General features: G+C 57.6%; 3 protein-coding genes across 4 annotated transcripts; all 3 read right to left on the bottom strand.

The window, feature by feature from the left end:
• Positions 1–249: 249 nt before the first annotated feature.
• On the bottom strand, positions 250–1,808 carry LAMTOR4 (late endosomal/lysosomal adaptor, MAPK and MTOR activator 4). The gene is made up of 4 exons (XM_034072255.1): positions 1,727–1,808; positions 1,561–1,641; positions 755–872; positions 250–385 (listed from the first exon to the last, which is right to left on the bottom strand). The coding sequence occupies exons 1-4, from the start codon at positions 1,727–1,729 to the stop codon at positions 288–290; spliced, it is 300 nt and encodes a 99-aa protein (XP_033928146.1). The 5' UTR covers positions 1,730–1,808; the 3' UTR covers positions 250–287.
• Positions 1,809–2,542: 734 nt separating this feature from the next.
• MPDU1 (mannose-P-dolichol utilization defect 1) lies at positions 2,543–6,773 on the bottom strand. 2 transcript variants are annotated; one of them, XM_034072252.1, is made up of 7 exons: positions 6,667–6,773; positions 6,229–6,294; positions 4,990–5,122; positions 4,572–4,657; positions 4,122–4,240; positions 3,222–3,332; positions 2,543–2,681 (listed from the first exon to the last, which is right to left on the bottom strand). In XM_034072252.1, exons 1-7 carry the CDS (start codon positions 6,752–6,754, stop codon positions 2,550–2,552), a joined length of 735 nt encoding a protein of 244 aa, XP_033928143.1. In that variant the 5' UTR covers positions 6,755–6,773; the 3' UTR covers positions 2,543–2,549. The 2 variants fall into 2 exon arrangements, with proteins under 2 accessions (XP_033928143.1, XP_033928144.1); XM_034072253.1 differs by lacking the exon at positions 6,667–6,773 and having other exon boundaries at positions 4,990–5,117.
• A 1,670-nt stretch (positions 6,774–8,443) lies between these two features.
• Positions 8,444–15,555, bottom strand: ATP1B2 (ATPase Na+/K+ transporting subunit beta 2). Its single transcript, XM_034072246.1, has 7 exons — positions 15,313–15,555; positions 13,857–13,985; positions 13,170–13,274; positions 12,153–12,364; positions 11,350–11,406; positions 9,694–9,792; positions 8,444–8,639 (listed from the first exon to the last, which is right to left on the bottom strand). Exons 1-7 carry the CDS (start codon positions 15,422–15,424, stop codon positions 8,466–8,468), a joined length of 888 nt encoding a protein of 295 aa, XP_033928137.1. The 5' UTR covers positions 15,425–15,555; the 3' UTR covers positions 8,444–8,465.
• Between the last annotated feature and the right edge of the window lie 2,230 nt (positions 15,556–17,785).

Raw genomic sequence — 17,785 nt, 5'->3', positions numbered from 1 at the left:
CTGCTGTCACTGTGTTTGTGCCAATAAAGAGCTGGCCTGGCCTTGGGGGCAATGGGGTCAATGGGGGGGGCAATGGGGGGGGTGATGGGGGGCGATGGGGGGGGTTATGGGGGATAATGGGGGGTAATGGGGGGGCAATGGGGGGGTGATGGGGAGGTGATGGGGGGTCAATGGGGGCCAATGGGGGGCTAATTGGGGGCAATGGGGGGGTAATGGGGGTCAATGGGGGTCAATGGGGGTTGGGGGGGTCAATGGGGGTCAGTGGGGGTCAGTGGGGGTCAGTGGGGTCAGACGGTGAGCGGCTCCTGGACGTGGTTCTGACGCTTCACCACAAACAGCTTCTGTCCTGAGACGGTGACGAGGAGAGAGTGATCCCCGAAGACAACTGGGGGTAATGGGAGTGAATGGGGATCAATGGGGGTCAATGGGGGTCAATGGGATCAATGGGGGGCAATGGGAGTCAATGGGGATCAATGGGGGTCAATGGGGGTCAATGGGATCAATGGGGGGCAATGGGAGTCAATGAGCATCAATGGGAATCAATGGGGATCAATGGGGTCAATGGACTCAATGGAGTCAATGGACTCAATGAGCATCAATGGGACTCAATGGACCCAATGGGAGTCAATGGCAACGCTGCCGCCTTGTGGCCATCAGGGCGAACAGCACCATGGACCTATTGAAGTCAATGGGGCTCCCATTGCTCCCATTAACCCCCATCACCCCATTGACCCCATCCCCCATCCCCCCTCACCCGACAGCCGCTTGAACGGGGGCTCTGTCCCTCGCTGCAGCCTCAGTCCTGCAGCTGCAGACACCAGAGATGAGAGGAGACCAGCAGAGACCTCATCGTTCTGGAGCTCACCTGAGGACTGCAGAGACCATAGAGACACATAGAGAGACATAGAGACACATAGAGACACATAGAGACCCATAGAGACCCATAGAGACCCATAGAGACCCATAGAGACACATAGACACCATAGAGACCCATAGAGACCCATAGAGACACATAGAGACACATAGAGACACATAGAGACACATAGAGACCATAGAGACACATAGAGACCATAGAGACCATAGAGACCCATAGAGACACATAGAGACACATAGAGACACATAGAGACACATAGAGACCATAGAGACACATAGAGACACATAGAGACACATAGAGACACATAGAGACACATAGAGACCATAGAGACACATAGAGACACATAGAGACCCATAGAGACACATAGAGACACATAGAGACCATAGAGACACATAGAGACACATAGAGACCATAGAGACACATAGAGACACATAGAGATCCACAGAAACCCCACAGACCCCCATAGCCCCTCCATAGACTCCCATATCCCCCCATAGAGCCCCATAGAGACCCCATAGAAACACACACATCCCTACACAGACCCATAGCCCCCCCCAATAGACCTCCATAGTGTCCCTATAGACACCCATAGAGACCCCATAGAGCCCCATAGACACCCATATCCCCCCATAGACCCCCATAGAGACCCCACAGATCCCCCCCCCCCCCCCGCCCCTCCCCCTCACCGCCAGGACGGCTCCGTCACTGATCACGAGGTATCCGACCTGCGCGGGCACGCGCTCCAGGCCCTGCGTGAGCGCGCCGCTCTGGGGGTCAGAGGTCAGGGGTCACGCGCGTGCCCGACCCCACTGACCCACCCACCCCGGACACCCCCCCCCGGCCCCAGCGCACCATGGTGGCGGCCTGGTCACGTGATGGGAGACCACGCCCACTCCGGAAGTGGGAGGGGTGGAGGGGAGGCGGTCCTCCAATGGAACTCTATGGTAATGGAGTCCTCCAGGCCGCCGTCTCTATGGTATGGAGGTCCTCCAATGGAACTCTATGGTTTAGAGGCCTCCAGGAGCCGTCTCTATGGTACCGCGGTCCTTCAATGGAACTCTATGGTAGGGGAGGCCTCCAGGAGCCGTCTCTATGGTATCACGGTCCTCCAATGGAACTCTATGATGTACCAGTCCTCCAAGAGGCTGCCTGCGCCCCTCAGTCCTCCAGGGCTTCCTCTCTATGATCTGTTAGTCCTCCAACACCCCGGAAGTGCCCCTCAGTCCTCCAGGTACCCCCCTCTATGGTACCTTGGTCCTCCCGGGGGGAAACTGAGCCCAAATGTGCTGCAAATGACCCAAACCTGCCTAAAATGAACCAAAACCCACCCAAAATAACCGAAAACCCACCAAAAATGACCCAAAATGGCTCAAATCCACCCAAAAATGACCCAAACCTGCCCAAAATGCCCCAAAATCCACCCAAAATGACTCAAAACCACCCAAAAATGACCCCAAATCCACCCAAAATGACTCAAATCCGCCCAAAATGACCCAAAACGCATCCAAAATAACCCAAATCCACCAAAACGCCCCAAACCCACCCAAAATGCCCCAAAATCGACCCAAAATGACCCAAACCCCACAAGGAGTCCCACTGAAAACCCATTTTATCAATGGGGGGGGGTTTGACCCCGCCCCCTTGGTCTGTTCCATGGGGGGGGGGGGTGTCCGGATCAGTCCATCTTGGGCCGGGGGGGGGGTTTGGGGCTGTGCCCCCCCCGGTAATAGAGGAGCTGCCCCAGGAGGAGCCCATTGCAGGCGGCTGAGGAGGCAAAGGTGAGAGCCAGGAGGGGGTCACCGGTCTCCTGTGGGGTAAATGGGGGGGGGTAAATAGGGGGGTAAGTTAGGGGGGTAAAAGGGGGGTGAAAAGGGGGGTTAAAAAGGGGGGGGGAGAAGGGGATTTAGGGGGACCCAAAGTGGGGGGGGAAAGGGAATTGGAGGGGGGGTCTATGGGAGGGTCCATAGGGGGTGCCCATGGGGGTGTCCATAGGGGTGTCTATAGGGGTGCCCATAGGGAGGTGCCCATAGGGGTGCCCATAGGATGTGCCCATAGGATGTGCCCATAGGAGGTGCCCATAGGGGGGTGCCCATAGGGGGGTTCCATAGAAGATGCTCATAGGGGGGTCCACAGGGGGGTCCATAGGGAGGTTCCATAGGGGGTGTCCATGGGGGTGCCCATAGGGGGGTCCATAGGGGATGCCCATGGGGGGTGTCAATAGAGGGTGTCCATAGGTGGGTGCCCATAGGGGGTTTCCATAGGGAGGTGTCCATAGGAAGGTTCCATAGGGGGGTGCCCATAGGGAGGTTCCATGTGGGGGTGTCCATGGGGGGGGGTCAGTTCTCACCTGCAGGGATGTGAACACTCGCGCCAGGGCCCCCCCGAACAGCAGCAATGTGCTGAGCCCTGAGAGCTGCCCCGTGTGCCCCTGGCGGTAATTGGTGGCTGCCTGAAGGAGCTGGGGGCACAGGGGGCAGTAAGGACATGACCCCCCAGGGGGGGGAATGGGGGTGATGGGGACCATTGGGGTCAATGGGGAGGAAGGAACCATTGGGGTGAATGGGGGGGGGAAGGAACCATTGAGGTGAATGGGGAGGGAGGAAGGAACCATTGAGGTGAATGGGGAGGAAGGAACCATTGGGGTTAATGGGGGTGATGGTGACCATTGGGGTTAATGGGGAGGAACCATTAGGGTGAATGGGGGAGAACCAATGGGGTGAATGGGGAGGAAAGAACCATTGGGGTGAATGGGGGGGGAAGGAAACATTGGGGTGAATGGGGGGAAGGAACCATTGAGGTCAATGGGGAGGGAGGAAGAAACCATTGAGGTCGATGGGGGGGGGAGGAAGGAACCATTGAGGTCAATGGGGGGGGAAGGAACCATTGTGGTGAATGGGGGGGAAAGGAACCATTGGGGTGAATGGGGGGGAGGAAGGAACCATTGAGGTGAACGGGGGGGGGAAAGAACCATTGTGGTCAATGGGGAGGAAGGAACCATTGGGGTGAATGGGGGGGGAAGGAAACATTGAGGTGAATGGGGAGGAGGGAACCATTGTGGTGAATGGGGGGAAGGAACCATTGAAAATGGGGGAGGGAAGGAACCATTGAGGTGAATGGGGGAGGAAGGAACCATTGAGGTCAATGGGGGGGTGGAAGGAACCATTGTGGTCAATGGGGGGGGGAGGAAGGAACCATTGTGGTGAATGGGGGGGAAGGAACCATTGTGGTCAATGGGGGTGCCCCTCACCCTGCTGAGGATGATGATGGGCAGGTTGGCCCCTTGCAGGAAGGTCACGACCCAGGGGGGGGCCTGTGGGGAGAGGAGGGCCCCCAGGAGCAGCCAATAGGAAGCCACCAGCAGCAGCCCTAGAGAGCAGCATGGGGTGAACCAGCAGCACCCATGGGTGCCCCATAGATCCCAGTACCCATGGGTGCCCCATAGATCCCAGTACCCATGGGTGCCCCATAGATCCCAGTACCCATTGCTGCCCCATAGCCCCCCACTCACACAGACACATGGGTGCCCCATAGACCCCCATCACCCATTGCTGCCCCATAGCCCCCATCACCCATTCCTGCCCCATAGCCCCCATCACCCATAGGTGCCCCATAGCCCCCAGCCCCCATTGCTGCCCCACAGCCCCCATTGCTGCCCCATAGCCCCCAGCACCCATTGCTGCCCCATAGCCCCTGTTACCTCTTCCTGTGTGACCCCCATAGTGCTGTATGAGGAAGCCGAGGGCCATGGTCTGCAGCAGTAGGAACAGAGCCTCCCCCCATGCACTGTAATGGAGGGGGGATTATGGGGGGCACCCATGGGTGCTGCCGCCCCCCACCCCATAGACACCCATGGGTGCTCCCTCCCCATAGGCACCCACAGGCACCCATAGCACCCATGGGTGCCCGTACCTGAATGGGAAGGCCCTGCCCCAGCTGTAGGCCCCCATAGGCACCCATAGGACCCCATAGCCCCCATACCTGAATGGGAAGGCTCTGGAGCACCCATAGGCCCCCATAGGAACCCATAGGCCCCCATAGCCCCCATACCTGAATGGGAAGGCCCTGGAGCAGCCATAGGCCCCATAGGAACCCATAGGACCCCATATCCCCCATACCTGAATGGGAAGGCTCTGGAGCAGCCATAGGCCACGCTCCCAACCAGCGCCAGCAGCTCCAGCAACAGCCCAGGGATGCTGAGGCCGGAACCACTGCGGGAACCAAGGACCTGGAGCACCTGAGGCAGCTTCACTGGGGGAGAGACAGAGAGAGACCATAGAGACCATAGAGACCATAGAGACCATAGAGAGAGACACATAGAGACACATAGAGACACATAGAGACCATAGAGACCATAGAGACACATAGAGAGAGACACATAGAGACACATAGAGACACATAGAGACACATAGAGACACAGAGAGACACATAGAGACCATAGAGACACATAGAGACCATAGAGACACATAGAGACACATAGAGACCCATAGAGACCCATAGAGACACATAGAGACACAGAGAGACACATAGAGACCATAGAGACACATAGAGACCATAGAGACACATAGAGACACATAGAGACACAGAGAGACACATAGAGACCATAGAGACACATAGAGACCATAGAGACACATAGAGACACATAGAGACCCATAGAGACACATAGAGACCATAGAGACACATAGAGACCATAGAGACACATAGAGACACATAGAGACCCATAGAGACACATAGAGACCATAGAGACACATAGAGACACATAGAGACACATAGAGACACATTGAGACCCATAGAGACACATAGAGACCATAGAGACACATAGAGACACATAGAGACCCATAGAGACACATAGAGACCATAGAGACACATAGAGACCCATAGAGACACATAGAGACACATAGAGACACATAGAGACACATAGAGACACATAGAGAGACATTGAGAGACATTGAGACCCATAGAGACACATAGAGACACATAGAGAGACATTGAGAGACATTGAGACCCATAGGGACCCACAGAGCACCATAAATACCCCATAGGGACCACACAGCCCCTAACCCCACCCAGAGACCCCAAATCCCCCCCATACCATTATCACCCCCCATGACCCCCATAGACCCCTATATCCCCCCACAGAGCCTCATAGACCCCCGATAGAACCCCATATCCACCGCATATCTGCCCCATAGATGATACCCATATCCCCCCCATAGACCCCCTATATCACCCCCATATCTGCCCCATATCTGCCCCATAGACACTCATAGCCCCCCGTACACCCCCCATATCTGCCCCATATCCGACCCATACACCCCCCATATCCCCCCCTCCCCCCCCCCGCCCCTCCCCCTCACCCAGGACGGATCCGGCCACGATTCCATATCCGAGAACTTTGCTCACGAGGATCCGGAGGCAGGGAACTGAGGGCAGGGGTCACCGGATATGGTAACCCCCATTTCCGGTACCCCCGTTTCCGGTTCCGGTCCCCCCGTTACCGGATACACCGGAACCGGATACACCGGATTCACACCCCCCATTTCCGGTACCCCCCCGTTACCGGACCCTCCATTTCCGGTGCTCTTGTTTCCGTTTCCGGTTCCACCCCCCCCGTTACCGGATGCCTCTCCCGTTACCGTACCCCACCCCCATTTCCGGTCCCTCCTCGTTTCCGTTTCCGGTCCCCCCCGTTACCGGATATCCCCCCGTTACCGGACCCCCCCTTTCCGTTCCCCTCGTTTCCGTTTCCGCCCTCCCGTTTCCGTTTCCGGTGCCCCCGTTTCCGGTTCCGGTACCGTGCATTGGCTGCAGCCTCATCACCAGCTCCTCGAAGCAGCTCTCGGGCATCAGCCCCGGCACGAGCCAGGCCCGAAGCGCCTCCATGGCCGCGCTCTGCGCACGCGCGGCCCCGCCCCGGACGGTCCTGATTGGCTCCTGCCTCAGCGAGGCCCCGCCCCCGGCGCGCTGAGGGGGCGGGCTCCGGCCAGCCGCGCCTGCGCGCTGCGCGGCAAGATGGCGGCGCCCAGCGCGGAGCTGTGTGCGGTGAGCGGCACGCATGCGCGGAGGAGCCTCTGCAGCGAGGCTCCGCCTCTGCTCTGACGTCACTCCGTGTGACCACGCCCCTTCGCCACGTGAGTCCCGTTACGTAAGTGCCGCGCACGCGCGGCCACGCCTCCTGAAGGCCCCGCCCATTCACATGACGTCATCCGATTGGCCACACCTCCTCCTCCCGCGCCTGCGCACCGCCCCCAAGATGGCTGCGCCCACAGCGCGTCCCTTTACCTGACCACCGCGCATGCGCCGCCCCGCCCCCCGCCCTTGGCTCCGCCCCCTCCTCCTGACCCCTTGGGTCAATCCCCTTCATTTTGGGCTGAAACAACCCATTTTGGGGTCAATTCCCCCCATTTTGGGCTCAAAAAAACCCATTTTTTGCTGAAGCCACCCATTTTGGGCTCAAAAACACCATTTTTGGGTCAATTCCCCCTTTTTGGGCTCAAAAAAACCATTTTTGGGTCAATCATTTTGGAGCTTGTCCATAGAAAACTGCCCAAAGATTTTATTGCTCTTGGGAATGGGGAAACTGGAGGAACTGGGATGTAACTGGGATGGAATGGGATGGACTGGGATAGACTGGGAGGTAACTGGGAGGTAACTGGGATGGACTGGGATAGACTGGGATAGACTGGGAGGGACTGGGAGGTAACTGGGAGGGACTGGGAGGTAACTGGGATGAACACAGATAGACTGGGATGTAACTGGGATGGACTGGGATGGACTGGGATAGACTGGGATGGACTGGGAGGGACTGGGATAGACTGGGATGGACTGGGAGGGACTGGGAGGGACTGGGAGGTGACTGGGATGAACACAGATAGACTGGGATGTAACTGGGATGAAGTGGGAGGTAACTGGAATGTACCCAGGAGGTTACTGAGATGAACTGGGAGTAACCAGGATGCACTGGAATGAACTGGGAAGAACTGGGATGAACTGGAATGAACCAGGTTGAGCTGGGAGTTAACTGGGATGAACTGGGAGTTAACTGGGATGCACTGGGAGTTAACTGGGATGAACTGGGATGAACTGGGAGTTAACTGGGATGAACTGGGAGTAAACTGGGATGCACTGGGAGTTAACTGGGATGAACTGGGAGTTAACTGGGTTGTACTGGGATGCGCTGCTCTGTCGGTGCTGCCTGGTGCTTCCCATTGTTCCCAGTTGTCATTCCCGTTGGTTCCCATCATCATTCCCAGTTACTCCCAGTTAACCCCAGTATCATCCCCATTGGTTCCCATTGGTTCCCATTGGTTCCCAGTATCATCCCCATTGGTTCCCATTGGTTCCCAGTATCATCCCCATTGGTTCCCATTGGTTCCCAGTATCATCCCCATTGGTTCCCATTGGTTCCCAGTATCATCCCCATTGGTTCCCATTGGTTCCCAGTATCATCCCCATTGGTTCCCATTGGTTCCCATTGGCTCCCATTGGTTCCCATTGGTTCCCAGTATCATCCCCATTGGTTCCCATTGGTTCCCAGTCCCTCCCAGTCTCTCCCAGTCCCTCCCAGTCCCTCCCAGTATCCCCATTGGCTCCCTCACTCCCGGTGCAGCCTCAGTCTGAACTCCACCCTCCCCGCGAAGCGGTCCCGCTGAGGCTCCGCCCCCTCCCCGCGCATGCCCAGTGCGCGCAGGCGGCACTCCACGTGATGCTGCACCCCAGCGGTGGCGTTGGCGAACTGCACCGCGACCACCGGCTGCGTGTAGTTCACCTGCAATAGGGAACAGTGGGGTCTATGGGGCACAATGGGGTCCTATAGAGATCTATGGGGCGCTATGGGGCGCTATGGGGCGCTATGGGGTTCTATAGGGCACAATGGGGTTGTTATGGGGCTCTATGGGGTTGTTATGGCGAACTGCACCGCGACCACCGGCTGCGTGTAGTTCACCTGCAATAGGGGCAATGGGGTCCGATAGAGATCTATGGGGCACAGTGGGGTTCTATGGGGCGCTATGGGGTTCTGTGGGGTTCTATGGGGCGCTATGGGGTCTATGGGACACAATGGGGATCTATGGGGCGCTATGGGGTCCTATGGGTCCCTATAGACATCTATGGGGTTCTATGGGGTTGTTATGGGGTTCTATGGGGTTGTTATGGCGAACTGCACCGCGACCACCGGCTGCGTGTAGTTCACCTGCAATGGGGGCAATGGTGTCTATGGGGATCTATGGGGCGCTATGGGGTCTATAGGGACACTATGGGGTCTATAGGGCCCCTATGGGCTCCCATTATCCATAGGGACAACCAGGACCAAGCTCTTCCCCCCCAAGTCAATGGAATGCCCCCCCAGCCCCATAGGACCCCCCCCCATCACCCACGGCTGCCCCATAGCCCCCATCACCCATGGCTGCCCCATAGCCCCCATCACCCATGGCTGCCCCATAGCCCCCAGCACCCATCACTGCCCCATAGCCCCCATCACTGCCCCATAGCCCCCATCACTGCCCCATAGCCCCCATTCCTGCCCCATAGCCCCCATCACCCATGGCTGCCCCATAGCCCCCATCACCCATTGCTGCCCCATAGCCCCCATCACTGCCCCATAGCCCCCATCACTGCCCCATAGCCCCCAGCACCCATGGCTGCCCCATAGCCCCCAGCACCCATAGGTGCCCCATAGCCCCCATCACCCATGGCTGCCCCATAGCCCCCATTGCTGCCCCATAGCCCCCATCACTGCCCCATAGCCCCCATCACCCATTGCTGCCCCATAGCCCCCATCACTGCCCCATAGCCCCCATCACTGCCCCATAGCCCCCACTCACATGCACCCTCTTGCCGTAGTAGGGGAAGTACATGAGGTCAATGGAGCCGTTGGGGGGGAAGAGATGAAGGGGGCCCAGGAGGGCAGCGTCTTCCTCGTCCTATGGGGCGGGAGGTGAGAGGTGAGAGCCCTGCCCCATAGAGACACATAGAGACCCATAGAGACACATAGAGAGACCAGAGAGACCCCATAGAGACACATAGAGACACATAGAGACACATAGAGACCCATAGAGACACATAGAGACCCATAGAGACCCATAGAGACACATAGAGAGACCAGAGAGAGCCATAGAGACCCATAGAGACACATTGACACCCATAGAAACACATAGAGACCCCATAGAGACCCATAGAGACCCCATAGAAACACATAGAGACCCATAGAGACCCCATAGAGACCCATAGGGATACATAGAGACCCATAGAAACCATACGGACACATAGAGACCCATAGGGATCCATAGAGACCCATAGAGACCCCATAGAAACACCTAGAGACCCATAGAGACCCCATAGAGACTCATAGGGATACATAGAGACCCATAGAGACCCATAGAGTCCCCCCTCTGCCCCATAGCCCCCCATAGCCCCCCCCATCCATCCCAGTGCTCCCAGTCCCTTACACTGGTGTCCGACTGCTTCTGCGGCTGGAGAGAGAGAGCATGTGAATGGGATATAATGGGATATTATGGGATGTAATGGGATATGATGGGATACAATGGGATTTAATTGTATATGATGGGGTACTATGGGATATTATGGGATGTCAAGGGATACTATGGGATATAACGGGATATTATGGGATGTAATGGGATGTGATGGGATATAATGGGATATTATGGGATACTATGGGATACAATGGAATACAATCGGATATGATGGGATATCATGGGATACTATGGGGTATGGTGGGCACCCAGCAGCATTTTGGGGTGAAAACAGCAGATTTTGGGGCATTTAGAAGCATTTTGGGGTGAAACGAGCACATTTTAGGGCATCTAAAAGCATTTTGTAGTGAAAATAGCACATTTTGGGTCATTCAGCAGCATTTTGGGGTGAAAACAGCACATTTTAGGGCATCTAGAAGCATTTTGGGGTGAAAATTGCAGTTTTTTGTTCATTCAGCAGCATTTTGGGGTGAAAATAGCACTTTTGGAGAACCTAGAAGGATTTTGGGGTGAAAAGAGCACATTTTGGGCTCATCTAGAAGCATTTTGGGGTGAATTTGGGCTATTTTGGGGGTGTCCCCCCCTTACCAGGTCACCCTTTGCTCGGGGCCGCTGGGGAGAGACAAGAGGCAGTGAGGGGGGCACTGGGTTATACTGGGAGCAATGGGGAGGTAATGGGGGGGGCACTGGGGTGATACTGGGGTGATACTGGGGTGATAATGGAGTTATACTGGGCATACTGGGGTGATACTGGAGATACTGGGGTGATAATGAGGTGATAATGGGGTTATACTGGGTGATAATGGGGTTATACTGGGGAGACTGGGGGGATAATGGGGTTATACTGTGGATACTGGAGGGATACTGGGGTGATAATGGTGATACTGGTGTGATAATGGGGATACTGGGGTGATAATGGGATGATAATGTGGATGCTGGGGTTATACTGGGGTTATACTGGGGATACTGGGAGGATACTGGGGTCACCTTTGCTGCACAGACCACGTTGATGCTCTTGTTCGCCCCAGGGAAGTAGTTGATGACCTATGGGATGAGAAGGGTTAATGGACCACTATGGACCAGTATGGACCAGTATGGACCAGTGCAGAGCAAGGCACTGCAGTAACGCATCCAACGCATCCCAGTGCTCCCAGTGCCTCCCAGTCCAATGTATTCCATTGCAAGCATCCCAAGCCATTGCAATGGGCTTCATCCCAGCCCTGCGCTGGGTCCTAGTGCCCGGTCCCTTACAGGGTCCTAGTGCCCGGTCCCTTACAGGGTCCTAGTGCCCGGTCCCTTACAGGGTCCTAGTGCCCGGTCCCTTACAGGGTCCTAGTGCCCGGTCCCTTACAGGGTCCTAGTGCCCTCCAGTCCCATTGTCCCCCATCACTACCCCATTGCTTCCCATCCCCATCCCATTGCCTCCCATTGCTCCCAGTCCCCATCCCAGTGCCCCCCATCACCATCCCAGTGCTCCCAGTCCCTCCCATTGCTCCCAGTCCCTCCCAGTCCCTCCCAGTGCTCCCATTGCTCCCAGTGCTCCCAGTCCCTCCCATTGCTCCCAGTCCCTCCCAGTGCTCCCAGTCCCTCCCATTGCTCCCAGTCCCTCCCAGTCCCTCCCAGTGCTCCCAGTCCCTCCCAGTGCTCCCAGTCCCACCCTGTTGATCTTGACCAGCACGCAGGGCTGGCCGGTTCCGTAGCCATAGGTCTCGCTATGGGGCGGCCCCAGTGTTCCCAGTGCTCCCAGTCCCTCCCAGTGCTCCCAGTGTTCCCAGTGCTCCCAGTCCCACCCTGTTGATCTTGACCAGCACGCAGGGCTGGCCGGTTCCATAGCCATAGGTCTCGCTATGGGGCGGCCCCAGCCCCGCACAAGGCCCCAATGAGCTGCGGTTAAAGCGACAGGCGCGTTTGGGCACGTTGGGGACCCCATCATCCGGCTGCTCGTGGTACCGGCCGGGGGTGCAGGCAGCGTTGCGGGCAGCCTGGAGGCTGTCGTTGTAGGCTGGGGGGGAAGGACCCATTGGATCCATAGGGTACCCATAGATCCATAGGGTATCCATAGGATCCATAGGGTACCCATTGGGTCCATAGGGTATCCATAGATCCATAGGGTATCCATAGATCCATAGAGTACCCATAGATCCATAGGGTACCCATAGGATCCATAGGGTACCCATAGGAGCCATAGGGTACCCATAGATCCATAGGGTACCCATAGGAGCCATAGGGCACCCATTGGATCCATAGGGTACCCATAGATCCATAGGGTACCCATTGGATCCATAGGGTACCCATTGGATACATAGGATACCCATAGATCCATAGGGTACCCATTGGATCCATAGGGTACCCATAGATCCATAGGGCAGCCATAGGATCCATGGGGTACCCATAGATCCATAAGGTAACCATTGGATCCATAGGGTACCCATTGGATCCATAGGGTACCCATAGATCCATAGGGTACCCATAGGATCCATAGGGTACCCATTGGAGCCATAGAGCATCCACAGCAACCACAGAGCATCCATAGCATCCATAGTAACCACAGAGCATCCATAGTAACCATAGAGCAACCATAGGAACCATAATGTCCATAGCAACCACAGAGCATCCATAGGAACCATAAAGCATCCATAGCAACCACTGCATCCATAGCAACCATAGAGCATCCATAGCAACCATAGTGTCCACAGTATGGTCTGTGGGCACCCCAGTGTGGTCTATAGGCCTCCCAGTGCCCCCATTACAGCTGATGGGCCTCCCAGTGCCTCCCAGTGCCTCCCAGTGCCTCCCAGTGCACTCACGCTCCAGGAACTGGTGCAGGGCATGGACATAGGGCATCCAGGTGTGTCTCTGGCTGACATTGAAGGTGACATCGAGGCCCTCGGCATAGGGTCGGATCATCATCCCTGGGGGGACATGAGCTCGTATGGGGCACCCAATGGGGGTCCAGGGTGCCCATTGTGCCCTATGGGTGTCAATGGTGCCCTATGGGTGTCAATGGCACCCATTGGGTGTCAACAGTGCCCATTGGATGTCAACAGCACCCATTGGGTGTCAACGGTGCCCATTGGGTGTCAACGGTGCCCTATGGGTGTCAACGGCGCCCATTGTGCCCATTGGGTGTCAATGGTGCCCATTGGGTGTCAACGGCACCCATTGTGTCCATTGGGTGTCAATGGCGCCCGTTGCACCCTATGGGTGTCAACGGCGCCCATTGGGTGTCAACAGCACCCATTGGGTGTCAACAGCACCCATTGGGTGTCAACGGTGCCTATTGTGCCCCATGGGTGTCAATGGTCCCCATTGGGTGTCACTGGCACCCATTACACCCTACGGACGTCAACGGCACCCATCTCATTCCATGGGTGTCAACGGCACCCATTGCACCCTATGGGCATCAGTGTCACTCAATGCACTCTATGGGTGTCAACAGCACCCATGGGACCCCATAACCCCCCCAGCACCCAAGGACCCCCCCCAATGCCCACCGGGGGTAAGGAGCCGGTCCTGGTACTTGGGTACATGGGGATCCACACTCTGGAGCATGACCCACATGGTGAGAGCAAAGAGCCCGGCCAGGAACCCATAGAACACCAGGTAGAAGAGCAGGATCAGGCCTGGGGGGGCAAGAAGGGGTTAATACCCCCCCCCAATTGCCCCCGTGGTGGAAAATACCCCCCCCAAGATGCCCCAATGGCGTCAAATGGCCCCGAAACTGCCCTAAATTGACCCAAAAGTGCCCTAAATTGACCCAAAACTGCCCCAATGTGACCAAATAGCCCCAAAACTGCATTAAATCGACCCAAAAGTGCCCCGATGGCATCAAATGTTCCCAAAAGTACAATAAATCCACCCCAAACTCCCCTAATGGCATCAAACAGCCCCAAAACTGCCCTAAATAGACCCAAAACTACCCCAATGACATCAAACAGCCCCAAAACTGCCCCAAATCGCCCCAAAACTGCCCCAAATAGACCCAAAATTGCCCCAAATCGCCCCAAAACCGCCCCGATGACATCACTCCCCCTCCCCCCCCCCATAACCCCATTATCCTCCCCCCAAATCCCTTCCCAGACACTTAAATCCCGGTCGGAACCATCTGTCCCTATGGGGGGGGGGGGATCGGAAGCACCAATGGGGGGTCCCATAGCAATGGGGGGGGGGGGGAGCCCATCTGGTCCCACCCCCTCCCTAAAGGGGGGTCCCCATTGGTCCCCTCCCCCACCCTGCCCATGACCTACTTTCATAGGCACAAGGCAACAGATGGGGGGGGGGGAGGGGGGGGGGGCACCCATCTCCTGCCCCTCCCCCCCCTTCCCCATTGCAGTCATTGGGACCCCCCCCCCCCATTCCATTATGGTCTATGGGGGGGGGCTATAGGTCCAGACCCCCCAAATGGGGGGGGGGTTTAGGTACCCCCTTCCTATTGCATCTATATGGGGGGGGTGTATAAGTTAACCCCCCCCCCCACTTTGGGTGCTCGGGGGGGGGCATCACTCATTGAAACCCATTGGGGGGATCCCTATGGAATCCCCATATAGGGGAGTCTATATAATGGGGACCCCTATAGATCTATCTATATGGAGGGGGCGCCCCCATGGGTCCTATACCCCCCCCATGGGTCCTATACCCCCCCATGGGTCCTATACACCCCCCCCACCTCTTCTATACATTAAAGGGGGGGTCCCTATACAACCCATGGGGGGGGTTGCACCCTCTCAGTCGCACCCATAAAAAGTGGGGCCCCCCTATATTGGGGACTATTGGGGTGCCCCCCATGCACCCCTATAGAAGGGGACTCCCTATACACCTTATAGAAGGGGACTCCTTATACACCCTATAGAAGGGGGAAACAGCTTCATACACCCCCCACCGCCCCCCAATGGTGTTGCCCCCCCTTATTATGGGATGGAATGTGGGGGGGGTCAGCACCCCCCAACTCACCCCAGCTGCTCGCAGTCCTCCCCAGCAGCTGCCGGGTGCGGGGGTCCCATACAAACGCCTTCCATTCAGCCCATACCTGCCCGCAGCTCCGCTTCTCCTTATCGCGAGCCATATCGGGGGGGGGGTCACGATAGGACCCCCCCTCTATCGCGATAGACCCTCCCTATTGAACCAACGCGATGCGGCCGGACCGGGACTCGAACCGGCGACCTCCGGATCCCCCCCGCGCGTTGGTCAATGGTGCGGCTGCGCTGCTTTATATGGGCTCGGAGCCCCGCCCACCTCGGGCTAAGCCACGCCCCCTTATGCTAATAGGGGGGTGAAGGGGAGGGGCTGTTCCCAGGGTGGCTCATTGAGAGAAATGAGGACACGGGGGGGGGGGGGTCTTAAAGGGGCCGCGCAAGGAGGAACTGGGGGGTAATGGGAGTAAAAGGGGGGGGAACTGGGAGCACTGGGAATGGGACTGGGAGCACGGTTATAATGGAGGGGGTGGAGCCAAAGAAGGGGCGTGGCTTATGGGGGGAGACCTCCAACATTGGTCCCCCCTCAACCCAGTTGCCCCATGGGGAGGTAACAATGGGTCTGGACCCCCCTATTGACACCCCCATTGAATCCCCCCATTGAGCCCCCATTAACCCTCCATTGATCCCCCCATTGAACCCCCCTATTGAACCCCCCCATTGACCCCATAGAAGGGGGGGGGGGTTTGGCCTCCGGTTCCCATTGGGATGCGCCGTTACCAAGGAGACGGGAGCGCGCGTGCGGGAACGCGGGGGGGGGGGGGGGGGGGGGGGGGGATGGGACTCGATCCAGTTTGGAACCAGTTTGGAACTGGGACAATTGGGATCCATTGGTGGGGGGGGAGGGGAGGGATGGGGAGGTCACGGGAGGGGTCACGGGGGGGGTCCTTCCTCCCCCCCCCCCCCATATCCCAAGGGATTTGGTTTAATCCCGGGAGGGGCAATGGGACCGGAGTGAGAGGTCAATGGGGGGGTCCAATGGGGGTCCCATTATGGGGGTGCTATGGGGGGGGTTCTATGGTATGGGGTGTTCAATGGGGGTACCATTATAGGGGGGTACTATGGGGTTCGGGGGTCCAATGGGGGGGTCCTATATGGGGGGGTTATGGGGGGGTCCTATGGGTTGGGGTTGTCCAATGGGGGTCCCATTATGGGGGTTCCTACGGGGTGGAGGAGTCCAATGGGGGGTCCCATTATGGGGGGGGTTCTATAGGGGGGGTTCTATGGGAATAGGGAGCTTCCATTGAGGTCATGGGGGGGGAAGCGGCTTAGGCTGAGCCGCTTGAGCCGCTGCTAATTATAGCGTGGGCCCTTTAAGAGCCACGACCTTGGCCTGGCCCAATGGGGGGGGATGGGTTAATCCATTGAGGAGCCCGGGGGGGGGGGAATGTGGTGTTACATCCCATAATACTGCCCTATCATGGTGTGTGGCTCATGGGGGCAGCAGTGGCACCCATTGATACCCATTGACATCCGTTGACACCCATTGACACCCATTGACACCCACTGATACCCATTGACTCCCATTGACATCCATTGACCCTATTGACACCCATTGATACCCATTGATACCCATTGGTACCCATTGACACCCATTGACACCCATTGATATCCATTGACCCCACTGACACCCATTGCCACCCATTGCCACCCATTGACACCCATTGATACCCATTGATACCCTATATCCCCCCAATATCCCTCTAATTTCCTCTACATCCCCCTATATCCCCCAATATCCCGCCTATATCCCCCAATACCCCCCTATAACCCCCCCCATATCGCCTATGTCCCCCCTATATCCCCCTATATCCCCCCACATCCCCCTATATCCCCCAACAGACCCCATCACTCCGCGCCCCCTTCCCTCCCCAGAGCAGTGGGCGGAGCCCCATATGCAAATACCCCTCCTGGGGCGGAGCCCCGTATGCAAATAACCCTCGGGAGGCGGTGCCGTAGCCCCGCATGCAAATGAACCCACTGACGCCCGTAGGAGGTGGAGGGGCGGAGCCGCGTATGCAAATGACACAGATGACGTCAGGATAGGGGGCGTGGCCTCTCGCCCGCGGCCTCCAGGGTCCCCCCTGTGCCCTGCGCAGCTCCGGGGTCCCTGCGCCCCCCCCCCTTTTAACCCCCCCCCCTTTTAACCCCCCCTTTTAACCCCCCCCATTTTGCACCCCCCCTTTAACCCCCCCTTTGCATCCTCCCCTCCCCCCCCTTTTTGCCCCCTCCCCCTCCTTTATTGCCCCCCCCTTTTTGCCCCCCCTCATTTCTTGCCCCCCCCTTTTTTGCCCCCCCCCCCCTTTTGTCCCCCCCCTCCCCCCCATGCAGGTCTCGATCGCCTGCACCGAGCAGAGCCTACGGGGGGGGGGAGGGGCATCGAGCGGGGGGGGGGCAGGGGGGGGAGGGGGTCAGAGGGGGGGTGGGGGGGGGAAAGGGGGGTACAAGGGGGG

The sequence above is a fragment of the Melopsittacus undulatus genome, chromosome 25, assembly GCF_012275295.1.
Source record: "Melopsittacus undulatus isolate bMelUnd1 chromosome 25, bMelUnd1.mat.Z, whole genome shotgun sequence".
Taxonomy (NCBI): domain Eukaryota; kingdom Metazoa; phylum Chordata; class Aves; order Psittaciformes; family Psittaculidae; genus Melopsittacus; species Melopsittacus undulatus.
This window is presented reverse-complemented; position numbering and strand designations above follow the sequence as displayed.

Excerpts from the sequence above, each read along its gene's own strand:
- MPDU1 (XM_034072252.1), bottom strand. The coding sequence starts at position 6,754 with ATGGAGGCGCTTCGGGCCTGGCTCGTGCCGGGGCTGATGCCCGAGAGC. Across the intron at positions 6,295-6,666 it reads GAGGCTGCAGCCAATGCACG|TTCCCTGCCTCCGGATCCTC; the intron begins GTACCGGAACCG and ends CCCTGCCCTCAG. Across the intron at positions 3,333-4,121 it reads CCATCATCATCCTCAGCAGG|CTCCTTCAGGCAGCCACCAA; the intron begins GTGAGGGGCACC and ends CTGTGCCCCCAG.
- LAMTOR4 (XM_034072255.1), bottom strand. Across the intron at positions 873-1,560 it reads GTGACGGAGCCGTCCTGGCG|TCCTCAGGTGAGCTCCAGAA; the intron begins GTGAGGGGGAGG and ends TGGTCTCTGCAG. Across the intron at positions 386-754 it reads CCCGTTCAAGCGGCTGTCGG|TTGTCTTCGGGGATCACTCT; the intron begins GTGAGGGGGGAT and ends CATTACCCCCAG.
- ATP1B2 (XM_034072246.1), bottom strand. The coding sequence starts at position 15,424 with ATGGCTCGCGATAAGGAGAAGCGGAGCTGCGGGCAGGTATGGGCTGAA. Across the intron at positions 12,365-13,169 it reads CCTGCACCAGTTCCTGGAGC|CCTACAACGACAGCCTCCAG; the intron begins GTGAGTGCACTG and ends CTTCCCCCCCAG. Across the intron at positions 11,407-12,152 it reads TGCTGGTCAAGATCAACAGG|GTCATCAACTACTTCCCTGG; the intron begins GTGGGACTGGGA and ends CTCATCCCATAG.